General features: G+C 37.7%; 2 protein-coding genes across 4 annotated transcripts; both read left to right on the top strand.

Moving 5' to 3' along the window:
- Positions 1-308: 308 nt before the first annotated feature.
- Positions 309-8,233, top strand: rer1 (retention in endoplasmic reticulum sorting receptor 1). 3 transcript variants are annotated; one of them, XM_075476433.1, is made up of 8 exons: positions 309-404; positions 1,692-1,773; positions 1,968-2,072; positions 2,430-2,526; positions 2,754-2,832; positions 4,803-4,938; positions 6,564-6,618; positions 7,938-8,233. In XM_075476433.1, the coding sequence occupies exons 2-8, from the start codon at positions 1,693-1,695 to the stop codon at positions 7,946-7,948; spliced, it is 564 nt and encodes a 187-aa protein (XP_075332548.1). In that variant the 5' UTR covers positions 309-404; position 1,692; the 3' UTR covers positions 7,949-8,233. The 3 variants fall into 3 exon arrangements, with proteins under 3 accessions (XP_075332548.1, XP_075332546.1, XP_075332547.1); XM_075476431.1 differs by lacking the exon at positions 7,938-8,233 and adding an exon at positions 6,803-7,274; XM_075476432.1 differs by lacking the exon at positions 7,938-8,233 and having other exon boundaries at positions 6,564-7,274.
- Positions 8,234-8,789: 556 nt separating this feature from the next.
- On the top strand, positions 8,790-14,646 carry LOC142390113 (taste receptor type 1 member 1-like). The gene is made up of 6 exons (XM_075475482.1): positions 8,790-9,280; positions 9,539-9,842; positions 10,351-11,076; positions 12,066-12,272; positions 12,591-12,711; positions 13,040-14,646. The coding sequence occupies exons 1-6, from the start codon at positions 9,093-9,095 to the stop codon at positions 13,963-13,965; spliced, it is 2,472 nt and encodes an 823-aa protein (XP_075331597.1). The 5' UTR covers positions 8,790-9,092; the 3' UTR covers positions 13,966-14,646.
- The last annotated feature ends 2,140 nt before the right edge of the window (positions 14,647-16,786 follow it).

Genomic DNA, 16,786 nt, shown 5'->3' with positions numbered 1-16,786 from the left:
TGGTCTGAGTTTTATTTTAAATCCAATCCAATCCAACTTTATTTATATAGCGTTTTAAAACAACACAGCTGGCCAAATTGCTGATGTCCAAGGTAAACGTCAAAGTTTTGCAGGCATGCATCAAAATTATTGTTATTATTACGATAATTATATTCATTATTAACTCTTTAATGTATAGTAGTGCATACACTTCAATTTTGTTCACTTGGTAGTTCGTTCAAACACAGCCCACTGATAAAATGCAATCGAGCTTTAGCACTGCATCTCTTTCGGGGCTCTACTAGCCTTCCTGCAGTGTGGTCTGATCCTTGCGGAAGTAATGACGTGTTCACACCAGTTTGCACGAGAAGTGGCTAGTGTAGCTAGCTAGGTAGAGCCGGGTTGTGACACAGCGGCCGTATCAGGTAAGAAAAAGCCATCATTGTTGATTTCCACTGGAACTGCTAAAAACTGAGAGACGCTGAAAGTTATTGCATCAACGAATACAAAGTATGAATGGTTCTATTCTTCGGTGATTATAAACATGATTACTAGATAGCAGTTATATTTCTAACCGTGCTAACTAGCTAGCTCTTGGCAACGTAGTAATGTGTCACCGGAAGTGAGTTGTCAAATTTTCAAAGTCAATGCTGGTATTTGTAGTTCAAAGGTGTCTATATAACAAAGCCTGCAAAGGAAAGAGAATAAGTGAGGAACTACAATTTATTTTGCCACACTTTGAATACGAGTTGTACTGGCGTTCTGGGAAATGCAGTAACTAAATTCATAGATGGGTGTATAGGGGTTAACTGAAGCTTCAGAAGAACTACATATCCCATGTAAACGGTAAATTGGGGGCCAAAGGGTAACCTACATAGCTAGTTAGCCATTTATGTGGCTATTTTATAAGCTAATGCAAATAAATCAAAGTCACAGACAAAACAGCAGTAGCACATAAAGTATTGAGTTAAATCCTTGTTATAGTTTGCCAGTGAAGTTGTTTGAAAGATACGTGTCTATTAACACGAAAACCTCAAGCTTGTTAGCTACGAATGCAGTCATTGCTAGCTAGCCAAAACCAGGAACAGTCAAACACGGTATGATTATTCTTTTGCTAATATTTACTGTTAAAATACTCAATGTATTGTGATTTCTCTGGTAGCAAGTCGTGCTGGGTAAACAATTAAAAACATGACCCTAAGCTGCAGCAGACATTGTAGTCTTAGTGGCCAACGATACTCACAAAATCCATGATCCACTCAGTAGACAAGAAATACTGAAAAAATCCATACCTTTTTAGTAGCCAAACATGGGACCTCTGGTTTAACAGAAGTTACTAGACATTTTTACTTTAGTTATATGAGATGCAATGATATACTTGGTTATCTATGACATTTTTCCTACGGATGTAATTTAAATACATGAAATTCACTCTGATCTGTCAGTGCACTTGTCATTAGTACCTATAAGACATAGCTGACTAATTAGGCCTACATGTATGTATGTATGTATATGATTGTTTGTTTATTTAGTTAATTTTTTTTTTCATTTCAAACTAGGATAATGGCTCTTTTTTTTTTAGATACTAGACATGCACATATTAGATAACAACCAACCACATCATATTAATCTGCTGCAGCCACCTTTGTAGCTTACATCCTTGTCACCATTAATCAGATTTATTTAGTTAGTTTTATTTTTTTCACTACCAGAATGTCAGAAGGGGACAGTGTTGGGGAGTCTATCCATGGGAAACCATCTGTAGTCGCTGCCTTCTTCACAAGGATTGGACAGGTAAAGTGCCTATTACTCAGATCACTCATGTCTATAATATCACATAATTGTTTTGTCATAGAGTTAGTCACCTATAGTCAATGGGTTGATGCTTTGACACAATTTTGGGCGATGCATGGTTTCATCTGAAGTTGTGTCTAGCATTTCTCTCCGTCTCTGGTGGCACGGTTTCTTTCTCTTTATTATTGTAACAGGTCTATCAGTCATGGCTTGACAAGTCAACACCATTCTATGCGGTGCGATGGGCAGCCACTCTACTATTTACTGCTGTCTACATGATCAGAGTGTACATACTACAGGTAATTGTCTGTGTGTGTGTTAGTTTCTGAATTACTATATTGTTGCTTCCTCAGGAAAGACAGAAAATTAAACTAAATTTGAATAATTCACATGCCGCCATCAAATTTTAAGTTTTAAAAGCCCATTTACTGTTTTAAAACAGACTTTCATTCACTCCTACTCAATGTTGTGCTGTTGTACCAGCCTGCAGTGACTTTGTTTTGGCAACTATTTATCCATGATGAAAGATTGATTTGAATACAAATGCTCAATGCTATGCTCATTAGTGTGTGCACCTTTTATTTATAAAGTATTATCTTTGTTAACCGTCTGTCCAGAAACCCTTTTAATGTGAGGATTTTTTCACTCTTTTTCAGGGGTGGTATATTGTAACATACGCTTTGGGAATCTACCATCTCAATCTGTTCATTGCGTTTCTATCGCCAAAAGTGGATCCCTCTCTGCTTGACGAAGGCAAGTTGACAAAATTACATCAGTGAAGTCTTTTGTTGTTGTTGTTGTGTACCTGATAAAAGGGTGTACCTTTTGACGCTTGTTTATTCGGGATTAGCTGCAACTCGGTCAAAGTAAAATAAATAAATAAATATCTCTGCTACCAAGTCTTGTCCTTTTATTTGGCTATTGTTGCTGCAGAATATTGAAACCACTCTAAGTGACTGTGTAACCTATTTCTCTTGTAGATGAGGGCCCATCCCTTCCTACCAAGCAGAACGAGGAGTTCCGCCCTTTCATCAGAAGGTTGCCTGAATTCAAATTCTGGTAAGAGTTCAGCTCATGGTCTGGCCATCTGTCACTGTCATCCACAGAGTGATTGCAAATTATTTTCTTGTGGAATACCTGTGTGGTCAAAATCAAGTCAAGCAGAGATCATTTGAAAGAGGATGTAGCTATTCAGCATAAAACCAAAGATAATTGCGTGGAAGCTGTTTATTTCCTTGTGACACGAAGTGATCGTGCATTCTTGTGATGTCTGTAACACATTTCTTAAAATCTTTTCAATAGAGGCTTTTCCGTCTGATTTTTGTTAGTATGGCTGGAAAAACCTTCACAACAACCGTTGACTGTCCTTGAGCAGTTATGTAAAAGGTTACATTGACAAACTTATCTGTTTTGCATTAAGGCCACAGTGCTGCGTTGCAGTGTTTTTGAAATTTATGAAAGGCTTTGCCTTGCATGTGGTTATGCAAATTCTGCACCATCTGGTTTACTAAAGCAGGAATGATGTAAAAGTAGCTTCCCACCAGTCATACAGCTGGCTTTTGTTTGATGTATGGAAATATTAGTGCTTCCCTCTTTATTTATTTATTTCAGAATCAAGGTTTAAATGGACTGACAATTCTGTCTCGATGTGCTTGCTTCTGATTTCTTCATCTGCTCCTTGTGCTCCGTTTGTCTCGCCTTCTCTGTTAGGGCCTGTCAACAATTACGCAGTTCCAGTTCAATATCTGCATAAGACTTTTGAGATTTCGGCCATAAAAATTTCTGCTTTACTTACTCAAATAATGTCACAAGTCATCCACTGTGTCTGTATTCAGGCTGGAGTGAAAGACGGTTGAAGTTGTCACATTATCAGTAAGAGTCCCCTTTTGGATGTCTAAATGGCTCCAGACATTTTGTACGGCTTTTTTTTTTTTTTTTAAATCAGACTTCTATTACACTTTTACTTGTTTTGATAACACCCTAGTACTTTACTAAGCATATTTATGCATGGTTAGCATGAGCCGCTTTCGGACAGAGTAGTTATAGGAACGTAGTTATCAGAACTGTCCTACTCGAATTTCGTTCTGATAACTGTCCTTCTGTTTTAGTCTGCATTCGCACATGAGTCGGGACCTGATAGGGACTGATGCGGCGCGCGCAGCCGTCTGCGTCAGTGACGTGTTAGCCGTTAGCCGTTTAGCGCTACATTCAAAAACAAAACAGAAAGTAAGGAGAGAAGAAAAAACACCACAAAGAAGCTAATATGGAGAGCGGGGAGGCCACCGTGTTTATGGTCTGCATGATGGTGATATTAATCATGGACAATCACATCAGGCGTCTAATATCGAGGCTGGAAGAGCTCACAGAGAGAGTCAGGAGACGATTTTTCATTTCATGAAGGAAGAAAGGAGAGCAAATTGCTGCAGACAAAGGAGACAAAGTGTAAGTTTAACTTATTAAACACCCGCAGGTTGTGTCTGTGTCATATGAGGAGACATTTCAGCCTTGATAGCATGACATGGGGCGTAGCTACCGACCACCACACACCTCCGTCAGATTCGTTCTATAGAACCATGAAAAGACCCGACCTCGGAGAAGGAGCTAAATAGTTATAGGAACTAAGGGAGAAAGCCCCGAGTTCCTGTATGTCCGAACACGGGAGAAAACGGCCCCGCGGATTAAAAGGTTATTAGAACTGCCAAAGGTTCCTACAGTCCGAAAGCGGCTATAGTTTTGGATATTACCAATCAAAATGCAGTTTCTGCCATCGGAGGATATCGACAATGATATTATGGATCCCATGCAATCAAATGGTCCATTATGACCAGAATGTACTTATTGGGTGAGGTTTTGCCTCTGCGTTTGCCACACCGCCTTTTTCTTAAACATTTAATGTCATTATTCGTGACTGTTTGTGTAGTTCACATTGTTGCTGCTGAATAAATGTATTCAATGAGATTGCACAATGCTCACTGTTGAGGATGTGATGTGGTCGCATTTAACTCAAGTCTTGTTTCTATTCTTGCCAGGCATTCGGCGACAAAAGGCATCGTCATCGCCATGATTTGCACATTTTTTGATGCCTTCAATGTGCCAGTGTTCTGGCCTATACTTGTAATGTACTTCATCATGCTCTTTTGCATCACCATGAAGAGGCAGATTAAGGTAAAACACTGAAAGATATGCAGCACATGCACTATATACAATGACACTGTGGCTTCACTGGACTAACAATCGCTGTGTAATGAAAGACATTGCTGTCCATCAAAAGTGTTCTGTAGGTTATACAAAAAAATTTGTAGCTACTGACAAGAATCTATGCACCTGAACTGGATAACATCTTAGAAACGATACTCAGGGGTCTTAAAAACTTGAAAAAGTCTTAAATTTGATAACCGTAAATTAAGGCCTTGAAAAGGTCTTAAATTTTGTTTACAAGTCTTAAATTTCATTCTCAAAGGTCTTAATTTTTCCCTTTCTTATCTGCATGATAGTACAGCTCAACAACATAACTGTATACTTAGTAAAACACTGACAAAAAAACAAAACATGGAATGTTGCGTTGTAAAATGATTTTTTTTTTTTCTCTCTCTGACTATCGATCTCCGACACGAGGTGGCATTAATGCACTGTTTCAACTACGCGGTCGGAAAATCCTTATTTCAAAGTTTACTAGATCGCCACATTACGCTACAGTGTGCACAGTTACGCCGCTGACCCACCGATGCGGTCGCTCGCGCAGCAGCTTTGGGATGGGCAAGTGCAGATTTAATCCACTGTGGCTCAATGAATCAAAATATGACTGGGTTCAGGCTGTACCGGGGAATGAGTGTGAGGCTCAGTGCCGTCTGTGCCGAAAAAAATTCAAGCTCGGCACAATGGGTCATTTGGCCTTGGAGTGCTAAACATTTAGCATGCTTAGCAGCTACACAGAAGCAGGCACCCATAGCCCAGTTCTGCGCCGCAAACCCGACGCCAACCTCAACAGTCACCTCGGCTGCCAGCAGCACCGAGCCCACACAGCCAGGTAACATACGAGCTTTTTGTGGCTCGACGCCAACTCTTAAGGCAGAGGTGACGTGGGTACTAAAGACGATATCGGACCACCACTCCTATACGTCAAATGAAAATATAAGCGAGCTCTTCAAAGTGATGTTCCCCGACTCGAAGATCGCGGCTACTTTCACATGTGGGAGCAACAAGACTGCCTATATTACCAAGTTTGGTCTGGCCCCTTTCATCACCAAACAACTGACCGACCAGGTCAATAAGGCGTCTGGATTTGTGGTCATGCTTGATGAAAGTCTAAACAAAAGCACAAAAACAGCTGGACATTCATCACTTTATTCTTTATTAAAAAGAAGTAATTGTTATTTGTCCCTGTGTTATTCTGACAGATTTCTTTTGCATTATTTCATAAATGTATGCCAGAATAGGTGCGAGGTTGGTCTTAAATTTCATTGGATGTGGTCTTAAAAAGTCTTAAATTTGAGTGGAAAAATCCTGGGGGGACTCTGGATACTATAACAACACCATATACAGTCATTTTGAGATAAAAAGTTATTCTAACCTAATCCTTGAACAAATATTAGCTAAAGCTGAACATTTGAACATTCATAATGTTCTTTGTCTTTGAAGGAGCATTTTACCAACTGCATGGCATTACAGTGACAATGTTTTTGAATATTTTTACCCATTTGTGCAACTTCTTCACATGGATGCAGTTGGTGGAAATGTTTCATCCTTCTCATCCTGTTACTAATGCTCTTTTTCTCGCCCGCCTTTTCTAGCATATGATCAAGTACAGATACCTACCCTTCACACACGGGAAGAGGACATATAAAGGCAAGGACGACACAGGGAAAACTTTTGCTAGTTAAAAACTCCAACTTATCCTTCATCTCTGTCTCATTTGATATGTATTGGTCACAGCTAATGGGGGATTGATCAGGATTTGATTTATTTCCTTTTTTTTTTTTATTTTTTATGAGCGGGACAGTAACACAAAGTTTTGATCTATGGTTCACAGTGTTGGATGAGGATGTGAGCAGCATGGATCAAAATAGTCTGGAAATACTGCCTTCCCTGTGAAAGTTTGTTTGTTTGTTTGGAGAGATTGGTCTGCATTAAGTTGCACATTAGATGCATTTTGCCTTTTTAAGACCATTAGTTGAGTGAATAGTCAAAGATGGAACAAAACTTAAAAGAATTGCAGTAAATTTTCAAATTTTATGTTCTTTCGATGATTGTAATTCCAGTGCATCTCCCTCTACCAATCTGCCAAGTTTTGATTGATACGATGTTCCTACCTATTTGTAACAAATTGAGCGTTATATTTAAAGCCGTTAGGTTAAGTTGCAAAAGAATGTGATTAGATGTAAGATGAAATCTAATGAAAAGTCCTCGCATTAAATAATCTTTTGATTAAAAAATGTTCTGCTCTGACTAACAAGTGCCGTAAGGCAGTTGCTCTCTTTACTAAATAAAGACATTGAAGAGAAGTTAGTGACATTTCATCTAAATGTGCATCCATGATGGTTGGAAAACAGCAAAATGCCAGAATTACTTTTAATTTTTAATATTTTTTTTCTTATTCTTCAGCATTAATTGGCCACAAAACTCTTTGCATCATCTTACTAGCGTAACAGTCATCAAGATGGATGATTGTTATGACCACATTGAAATCTTTAGCCCTCTGCCACATTACTGAGGGCGTAATTCAAAGAGGGTGTTACTAATCCCACGTCTCCTGTACCTAAATCCATTTTGCGCCATTATAGAGATTGGGTATTGTTCTGCTGAGCACCTCTTTAAACAAATTATTATTATTTTTTTTATTATTATTATTATTATTAGGGATCTGTGTACAAATAAATTGGAGGGGCGGGGGTGGGGGGGGGGGTCTCTAAAGTGCTCAACAAGTATTCAAGTTTAAGTCGGAACGGGGTCAGTCTGACATGACGGCCGAGCAAACGCGCTTTATCCCAAGGAGCGTTTTATCTCAAGAACATTTACCCATCTGTGTTTCAGAGACTGAGGTTAATTTGGTTTGTTTAGACAAGCTGTTGTTGTCCTTTACAATCTGTGTTTATTCTGAAATTTTTTTTAAAAAAAAAGGTAAATATAGTCATTCCAAACAAACTGTTGTTCTCTTTCTTTTGCAGAGGAAACATAGGAAAACAAAGATTGAGAGCTTTTATTATAACAAATGGATGAAGTGGGTGGTGATCACACGTTCTTTTCTATGAACCTTCTGATTTTCTTTTCCTATCACAATGCTGGGAATCTGTCATTACTCACCTTTGATCAACACTGTAGTAAGGGATCAAAACATTTTCCTGTAAAAAGTTTGTGTTTCAAAGGGTTGTCTGGATTTATGTATATACAGTATATATATATTTTAAGATATAATTTTTTGAGATCATTTTTGTTTAGTTTTTTTTTTTTTTTTTTTTTTTTTTTTTCATCCAACCACCATTCTGTTTGCAAGTGTTAAAATCCATCTCATTTGAAGTTGATGAAAGCTAAACTGGTAAATTGGATTCTAGAACTGATGAATTTAATGTTTTTCATGGATTGCATGTTATTTTCTTGTGCTACAGTTGAAAACAAGAACTTGATTTTAATAACTTAAGTGTAATTTTTTTTTTTTTCACTCCAAATGCTATTAAAGAGGATATGTCCCTTCGAACAGTACATATGTGTTTTGGCTTCATATTTTGATGGTATTCGTGGAGAAGAACTATAGGACATACAATAAATCATGTGTGCCCAGCAAACTTGCATTCACTCCTGATGAATGGCTTTAATTATGTCTCACATTATTTGTGTGCGGAGGATATGTCTGTAGATTCTCAGTCGTCCAGGTGGTGGTAATCCTAAAATGTTTGTTGAGTTGAGTAATAAGGGCAATAAGGTCTTTTTCCTGGTTCTTAAAGACCTCTCACCTCTAACCCGAACGGCTTGTTCAGTTCTAAACCAGTTGGTGTGAATGACCAACTACTTATAAGCCTTCTTAAACCTTAAGAAGAAGTTTCCCATTTTCAAGCTCCTAGGATTACATGAGGAGAAAGGGAAGGGAAAAAAAGTTTCTTTTTATTGCCGTGCCAAAGGATGGTTTGAGCAAACAAGTTCTCGAATACTGTGTCCATCACAATGTCGAGCAGCATCAGATAAAACAATTTTTGCATGCTGATATGTAAATTCTCCAACTAGTACAGTCATGTATTTGTGACATCTCACATAACGAAAACTCAATCATCCAAAGTCAAAGGCAAGTTCTTTATTAGAGTTCATGTTAACAGTGGCAAACCGTAACTATGGCAGTGAGATGGGTTCTTGCTCATCTGTATCTACTGGGATGTCTTCAGCACGCCTTGACTGAATGCACTGTTGCACCCTCAGAGTTTGAGCTAGGGGGGGATTATTTGATAGGCGGACTTTTCGACATTCATCATGTCAGTGGAGCTGACAATCCTGACAGACCTGAAACCATCATCTGCTCCCGGTGAGTTATTCAGTCTTGGTTGATGCCTTTTCACGAAGAAACGAATTGAACAAACCCCTTTGAGATTATTTGTCTTAAATAGCTACTTAGCAAATTTCTGTTAAACCATCAAAATTTTGGAGTTGTTATGGGACATCCAAGTTTTCATCACTTTAGTCCTGGTGGCTCTTAAATTAAGGGCCCAAAATTGACAGTTTGTACAAATAGTTTTTAAACTTCTTTTCCGACACTGCATCATTCTCCTTCCTCTGTCCACAGTCAACCTGTCATTCTGTCAAGTTATCGACGGTTTCAGTTGATGAGATTCTCTGTTGAGGAAGTCAATAACTCTACCAACCTGCTGCCAAATGTGTCCCTTGGCTATGAAATATTTGACCACTGCTCAGACACACAGAATTTTCCAGGTATTTTCCACCTTATGTCTGTTAATGGCACCATCCAACCTTGGGATGAATCACCATCACGAAGGAATTCGTCTAAAACGATAGCCGTGGTTGGCATTTACACAAGCACCGCGACGCTGGGTGTTGCCCCGCTCTTCATGCCGGATCTCATCCCCATGGTAAATCTGCCTGCAGGCCTAAACTGCGTTAACATTTTGCTAATATCATCACATAAAATGATGCTCTTTAAAGATATTCCAAACAAAATAAATAATATTATCTCTAGTATTCCTTGACCTCCCTCATTGTATTTAGAAAACATAAGCAGATTTCAAATGTGATGCTTGCAACAAAAATGACAGAAGGAAAAGTGTTGGAGAGGAAAATAAATTAATATTCATAGAATGTAGAAGTAATACCATTCTGAAAGATTCTACAATTAGCAGATTAACTTCAGGGAAGTGAGGGCGTCAGGATTGGGTATAAAACGGGTATTCAAGAAGTGTTTAGTCTTTCCAACAGAATACTTATTGGGCCTCATTGTAAGGAGGATTTTTTTTGTAAACAAATAAATATGTGTGCGTCTGCGTGTAAGCATTGCTCATTGCCAATTTTTTTTAATCTTCTTGTCAGTTGATATTTGAAAATGCTGAAAAAGTAATGGCAACTTATCTTTCTCCTCAACAGATCAGCTATGGAGCTTCTAGTTCTATCTTCTCAAGAAAAAATACATTTCCCTCTTTCTTGAGAACGGTGCATCCTAACAAAAATGTCATAGAACTGGTTGTTAAGATTTTGCAACACTTCAACTGGCACTGGGTTTCTTTCCTTTTTATTGATGATGATTATGGAAGAGATGCCCAGGACAAGTTTATCAAGAAGATAAACGGCACTGAGATCTGCCTGGCACACACCAGAGACCTTGACCAAAACACAGATTACCCTCAAATGTTCAGACAGATGGAGTTATTTAGGGTAAATATTATTATTGTTTTTGCTCCTGAGTGGACTGCAGAAGCTCTCATTAAGTCAGCCATAAAACAAAATGTCACCAACAAGGTGTGGATAGCAGCGGATGGCTGGTCCCTACATAAAGAGCTCCCCAAAGAAAAAGGAATCAGAAATATTGGAACTGTGCTCGGGGTTGCTGAACCAAAAATGACAATACCGGGTTTCAGTGATTTCATCTATTCTTCCAAAGCCCACACTCACTGTGAATATGCAGAACAAGAGATGTTTTGTAATCAGATTTGCAATTGCAGCACCGTTAGTGCTGAAGATATCGTCACAGCAGACCCGTCTTTCTCTTTTCCTGTTTATTCTGCTGTATATGCCATCGCCCATGCCTTACACGCTGTGCTACAATGTGGAGCTGGCAAGTGTAACAACAATATCACAGTGTACCCACACATGGTAAGTCTACAGATACTTACACAACTCATGTAACCCATTTTTTCGCTGAAATGCAAAAATGATTTGAAAGCTTAGAAAAACAATGAATCCCTGTTCTTGTTTACTGAATACATGATTCAAACACTCATGATGTCGGCCGGGTTGTAAGGACACACGTTGCAAAGGAAACTAAAACTAGTTCACACTGATCAGATTGTATAGTTCCATATCATAGTCCTCATACAGTCACCGTTTTCTCACCTCATTTTCACATAGCTATAACGACTTTTATTAGCATACTGAGTGTAAAATGATTCTGTAATACAAAAGCCGCTTAAAATCACTTTTCTAAATGTGTAAGCCTACAGAGCAGTGTTGTAGGCCTACTCAAACTTGCACCAAACAAACAGTCTTTCTCGTCTTGTTTGTCCATAAATGTTCATATCAAAAAACGTGGTATTGTGTTATCTTTGAAATGCCTTGAGATAATATTTTTGTGATTAGGCACTATATAAGAAAGATTTTATTGAATTGAGTTAAAAACAGCGGTCGATCCAACTTGTTGAAAACATTGATTAATGGTCAGACAGAGAGCAGAAGCCTCAGGTGCAGCTTAAACACTTTAAAACAAACTTATCTTGTTCTTTTGGCTCAGATGGTGTGGGAAAACCTATCCATACTAATTGTTGTGGGTGAAAACGTCATATTGTCCATTAGTTTGGGTTTTGTTGTTTTGAAGCCTTGAATTTTGACTCCATTTTGGTTTTTGGTAACTAGACTTTTAGAGCAAGCATGGATCTGATTATGTACAGCAGAAACTACACATGCCAACAGGGTTGCAACTTTTCAAATATAAGTTTGCCTTAGCTGCACACAAATTCTACTTTAGAATCCATCTTACTCTACATGGAAATGTAACTTACAAAATGAACATGATGAAGTATTGCACAAGAATTGCAAGTAGCAATGGAGATGATAACTTAATCCGAAACTTTGTGTGCCGACAACAGGTCCTAAAGGAACTGAAGAGGTTGAATTTCACACTCTTAAACCAGAGTGTTCAGTTTGATGAGAATGGAGACCCCACGTTTGGATCCTATTCAATAGTTTTCTGGAACCACAGTGGAGATGCAGAAGTGGTTGGCTTTTATTATTTCTACCCACCATTCCAGTTCTTCATCAACCACACCAAAATTCAGTGGCATGAAAATGGAAAGGTAAGCACTTTGGGGTTTTTTTCATATCAAAAGTTTACCTTGTAAATTTAATAATGTTGGAGGGTGTGAATGCTGTGAACCCTAACCCTAACCCAAAGGAGGATATGGTTACTGATATCTATAACCAACAAACCACAATATCAGGCATATCAGCGAATGGTGGATGGAATCTTTCTAGATATATTACAGTGTTGGTGCTTGCAAACCCATTAAGAAATTTAAAAAGCTAAACGGAATGGGATAAATCTGTCTTATTAACCGTAGCCCTTTTAACATTAAATTACCTTTACTTTTTTGCTCAATACATGTCTTGCACAGGTGCCTACTTCAGTTTGTTCTGAAAAGTGTCGTGAAGGATATTCAAGAAAGCAAGAAGGAGCCCACAAATGTTGCTTCAACTGTACTATCTGTCCAAAAGGAACTTACATCAACAGTACAGGTAAAGGATTGCAAATATGAGAGGGATTTGATAAACTAAACACGAGTGTCAACCCATTACATTCTTTCATGGTCTTTACCACGTACAGTATCTCATGAGTCTGGAACAACATGGATATATACTGTAGCGCGATTACTTTAGTGGTTTATTTGTCCTTTTACAATTAGCTCAAGTGCATGTGGCCTGAGGATGTAAGCTACAAGACAAGTTTACAAAGATGTGAATGCTCAGGGGAATACAGTGTCAAATATTAAGCATGATACTGCTGTTTGATCTCTTTTTGAAGTTAACCTTAATTTTGACTGTGTCCCACTGTTGTCTACAATAGAGGATCCCTACAAATGTATCAGCTGTAAGGACACAGAGTGGTCTGCAAAGGGAAGTACATCATGCAGTCTGCGGCGGGTGGAGTACATACCATTCACAGATGCTGGTGCTATAGTGATCATTATCGGGGCCTTGGTCTTGGTGGGCCTCTCTCTGGCCATGTCTGTTCTCTTCGCCATCAACTACAACACACCTGTTGTCAAATCTGCTGGGGGACCAATGTGCTTCCTAATTTTAGGCTGCCTCAGTCTGTGTAGTATCAGTGTGTTCTTTTACTTTGGTGTGCCCACGTCTGCTTCTTGTGTTTTAAGGTTTTTACCATTTCTTTTGTTCTTCACTGTTAGTATAGCATGTTTTGTTGTGCGTTCTTTTCAAATTGTTTGCATCTTCAAAATAGCTGCCAAGTTCCCCGAACTCCTCAATCTGTGGACGAAATATCACGGACAATGGCTGCTCATCACGGTGGCATTCATCATTCAGGCAATCTTAATTACTATTGGCTATTCCATCGAACCCCTGAAACCTTACAATGATACATGTTTTCACAAAGAAATCATACTCAAGTGCAATTATAGCATCAAAGCATTATCTGGCTCATATTTTTTACTTTCATCAATGTGCTGTCTTTGCTTTATTTTCTCATACATGGGAAAAAGCCTCCCAAAAAATTACAATGAAGCCAAAGCGATAACCTTCTGCCTACTCCTACTCATCCTCATCTGGATCAGCTTTACCACGACGAGCAGGCTTTACAAAGGAAAGTACATTGAAACTCTTAATGCTGTGGCAGTACTCTGCAGTCTATACTCCTTTTTGGCTTGGTATTTCTTGCCAAAATGTTACATCATCATTTTTCAACCCCAGAAAAACACACAGCAGTACTTCCAAAGTCTCATTCAGAGTTATACCAGCACACCTAGTCAGTAGCCTAGGTGGGATCTCCCTGGAATATGCATCCACTGAAAAGCAAGTTTTCCTGAGAGATGTACGCTTTCTTTAACTTTCTTTATCGCTGATAGTGGTGTTCTGAAAACCAGGAAGAAGCTGTGGAGTTCTAGGGTGCTCGAGCAGCACAAAGCATGCCCTTGTCTTAGATTTTAGAGTTTATATAGATTCGCTGGGCATGCAGAGGACTAAGATGTTCAGCAAAATTGCGTCAAGAATATTAACGGAAAGGACTTTGTTCCCAAAAACTAATTATAAGTTTTAGTTTTACAGTAGTAAATCTGTACTTAACATGATGCAATAGGTTTGCTATGCTATCTAATGTCAATAGGTTAAGAGACTCCAGGGGTGGTTGTGTTTGGCATCAAAAGCTCACAAAAATGACCAGCGACTTTAAAGCAAAACAGTGTGGTGTGGTGCTAGAAATCAAAGTCATGAACTGCGTTATCTCAGCCCCCAAGCGCTCCAAGGGAGTGTCAGGCTCAGGAATGTACATGACAAAGGTCATTATACCTAAAACCATGTGAGATGCAAATCATTTTAAGGTTCACAAACATCTTTAACTCCGCTTTAAAAAAATTAATTGAGGAATTATAGTAAAATTCCACATCTGGAACCTGTACTCACAAACACAGGGATTTTGAAAAATGTTTTTTTATTTTTTTATTTTCTATTTCTATGTTTGTTATTTCCTGGAAAACTTTTGAAAATGTTAGTGTCAAGCCCTGGGAGTTTTTTTTGTGTGTGTGTCTAATCACGCCACTGAGGCTGATTGATTAGAGTGAATGGGGCTTTTGAGGAATAGCCTCTATGAATGAGATTTTTATTAGAAAACTGTAAATATGCAAAGATAAATAGCACTATACTAACATTTTCAAAGGATTTGTAAGTAATACATTCTTTGGCTTTTGAGAGTATAAATAAGAATTTAGTGGTGTACATTTTTTGCACTTTGTTTTCTTGCAACCTACCCCTGAAAGGTTTTTTTTCTACACATGTAATCTAATTGTTTTATTGAAGGATGTAATAAGAAAAATATCTTCATATTGTGTGTGTACTACTTATATTGACTCTCATATCACTAATGCAGTCACTTGAATCAGTTATTCAATTATTAAGAATGGGCAGTCAGCCAACAGTCATAATGAAGCACTCGTTTAGATTTGATGATTTTTAATTTTTTGAAAAAGAAATAAAAAAGAAATCATATATGAGACACTGTTCACTGGTTCAGTATATGTACATCAAACAGTTGAGATATAGGCTAATGCTGTTGTTAGTCTATGTTATACTGCCGAACCTGAACCCCAAAAGTAATGAATGTGACAAATTATGAACTGTTCAAGGTCAGAAATATACCAAAGAGGATTAACGAGAGTTGTTTTTTTGCACCTGTATCAAATACAGTAAATATATAGATTCGAGCCTATACCACTGTAATCACTGAGCACAAAATAAAGAAAAAAACCAACTACAAGGGAAATCATAGCATTTGCTCAGAAAACATTGGACACTGTTTGCATATTTAAGCACAGGGTATCACTCAGTAAAATCTAATGGATTAGTTGGTTCTTATTACTGATCTAAACTGTGAAGTACTTAAGATCAGACTTACTAAAAAACTGATTCCTGATCACTAAGAACTCAGTGTGTCTGGGCCTTTGTGCCATTGCAGAGTTTAAACTTTTATGGCATATTGTATATACATATATATATATATATATATATATATATATATATATATATATATATATATATATATATATATATATATATATATATATATATATATACACACACACACAGTATACACACACACACATATACATCTACAGAGAGACAGAGAGAGACACATATATAGCATATTCAGGGTGATTTATGACCTAAATATGTTCACAGATAAGGGATTTTCGATAGAATAAGCGTTTCGATTATTTAAATCAAAGTAAATTCTGAAACTGAACACATGATTTAACATTATAAGCAACAATTTCACATTTGTGTATCTTCTACTTGTCACAGTTCGAAGCTGGAGTTCAAATCAAATAAGAAATAACAAATGCTGGGTCCAAAGAGTGAAAATGAAGATTGAGACAAAATATTATTTTTGCTGTTTAGGTACCATCACATCACCCTGTAAACCCATCCTTTTAACTCTGCCTGCAAACCAAAGAAGGACGTCAAACTCAAGTGAAATTCGAGCTCATGTTCTGCGCACCTACCCTCGTCACCCACAGAAGGATTGCAAATGACCTTCTTTCAAATGATCTGTGGCCCAAAATGCAGTCATGCAGAGCTCATTTGTAAGAGGATGTAGAATTTTAGCATAAACCAAATAGGCCTGGTTGTAATTCACAGCTCATCCCTGTAGGAAAACTATCGTGCAGAAAAATTATTTTTAATTATCTATTATTTGAAAGACAAGAATGAAAAAAAAAAACTATCACAATGTAGTAGCATATTTTTACCATACTTTTACAACACACAGAAATACATATATATATATATATATATATATATATATATACATACATACATACACTTACATATGTATATACATGTACATACACATATATTTCCTATACATGCCTCCCGCCTGAATAGAGTTGTACATGACTTCACAAGGCATTCTCAAAATGCACACCATACCATGTAGAAGATCCTTCTATTTCTCAATGATATTGTCACGTTTGGTTATAGATTAAAAACTGCAGTTCATCGAGACAGGAAAATAACTGAAGGCAGAGGCATCAGACTTGCTCTCATATATTGTGAGTTTATATCCAAGGAACTCAGAAGCAGC

The sequence above is a fragment of the Odontesthes bonariensis genome, chromosome 10 (assembly GCF_027942865.1).
Source record: "Odontesthes bonariensis isolate fOdoBon6 chromosome 10, fOdoBon6.hap1, whole genome shotgun sequence".
In the NCBI taxonomy this organism is placed as follows: Eukaryota; Metazoa; Chordata; class Actinopteri; order Atheriniformes; family Atherinopsidae; genus Odontesthes; species Odontesthes bonariensis.
The sequence above is the reverse complement of the archived record's forward strand: the minus strand, read 5'-3'. Positions and strand labels throughout refer to the sequence as shown.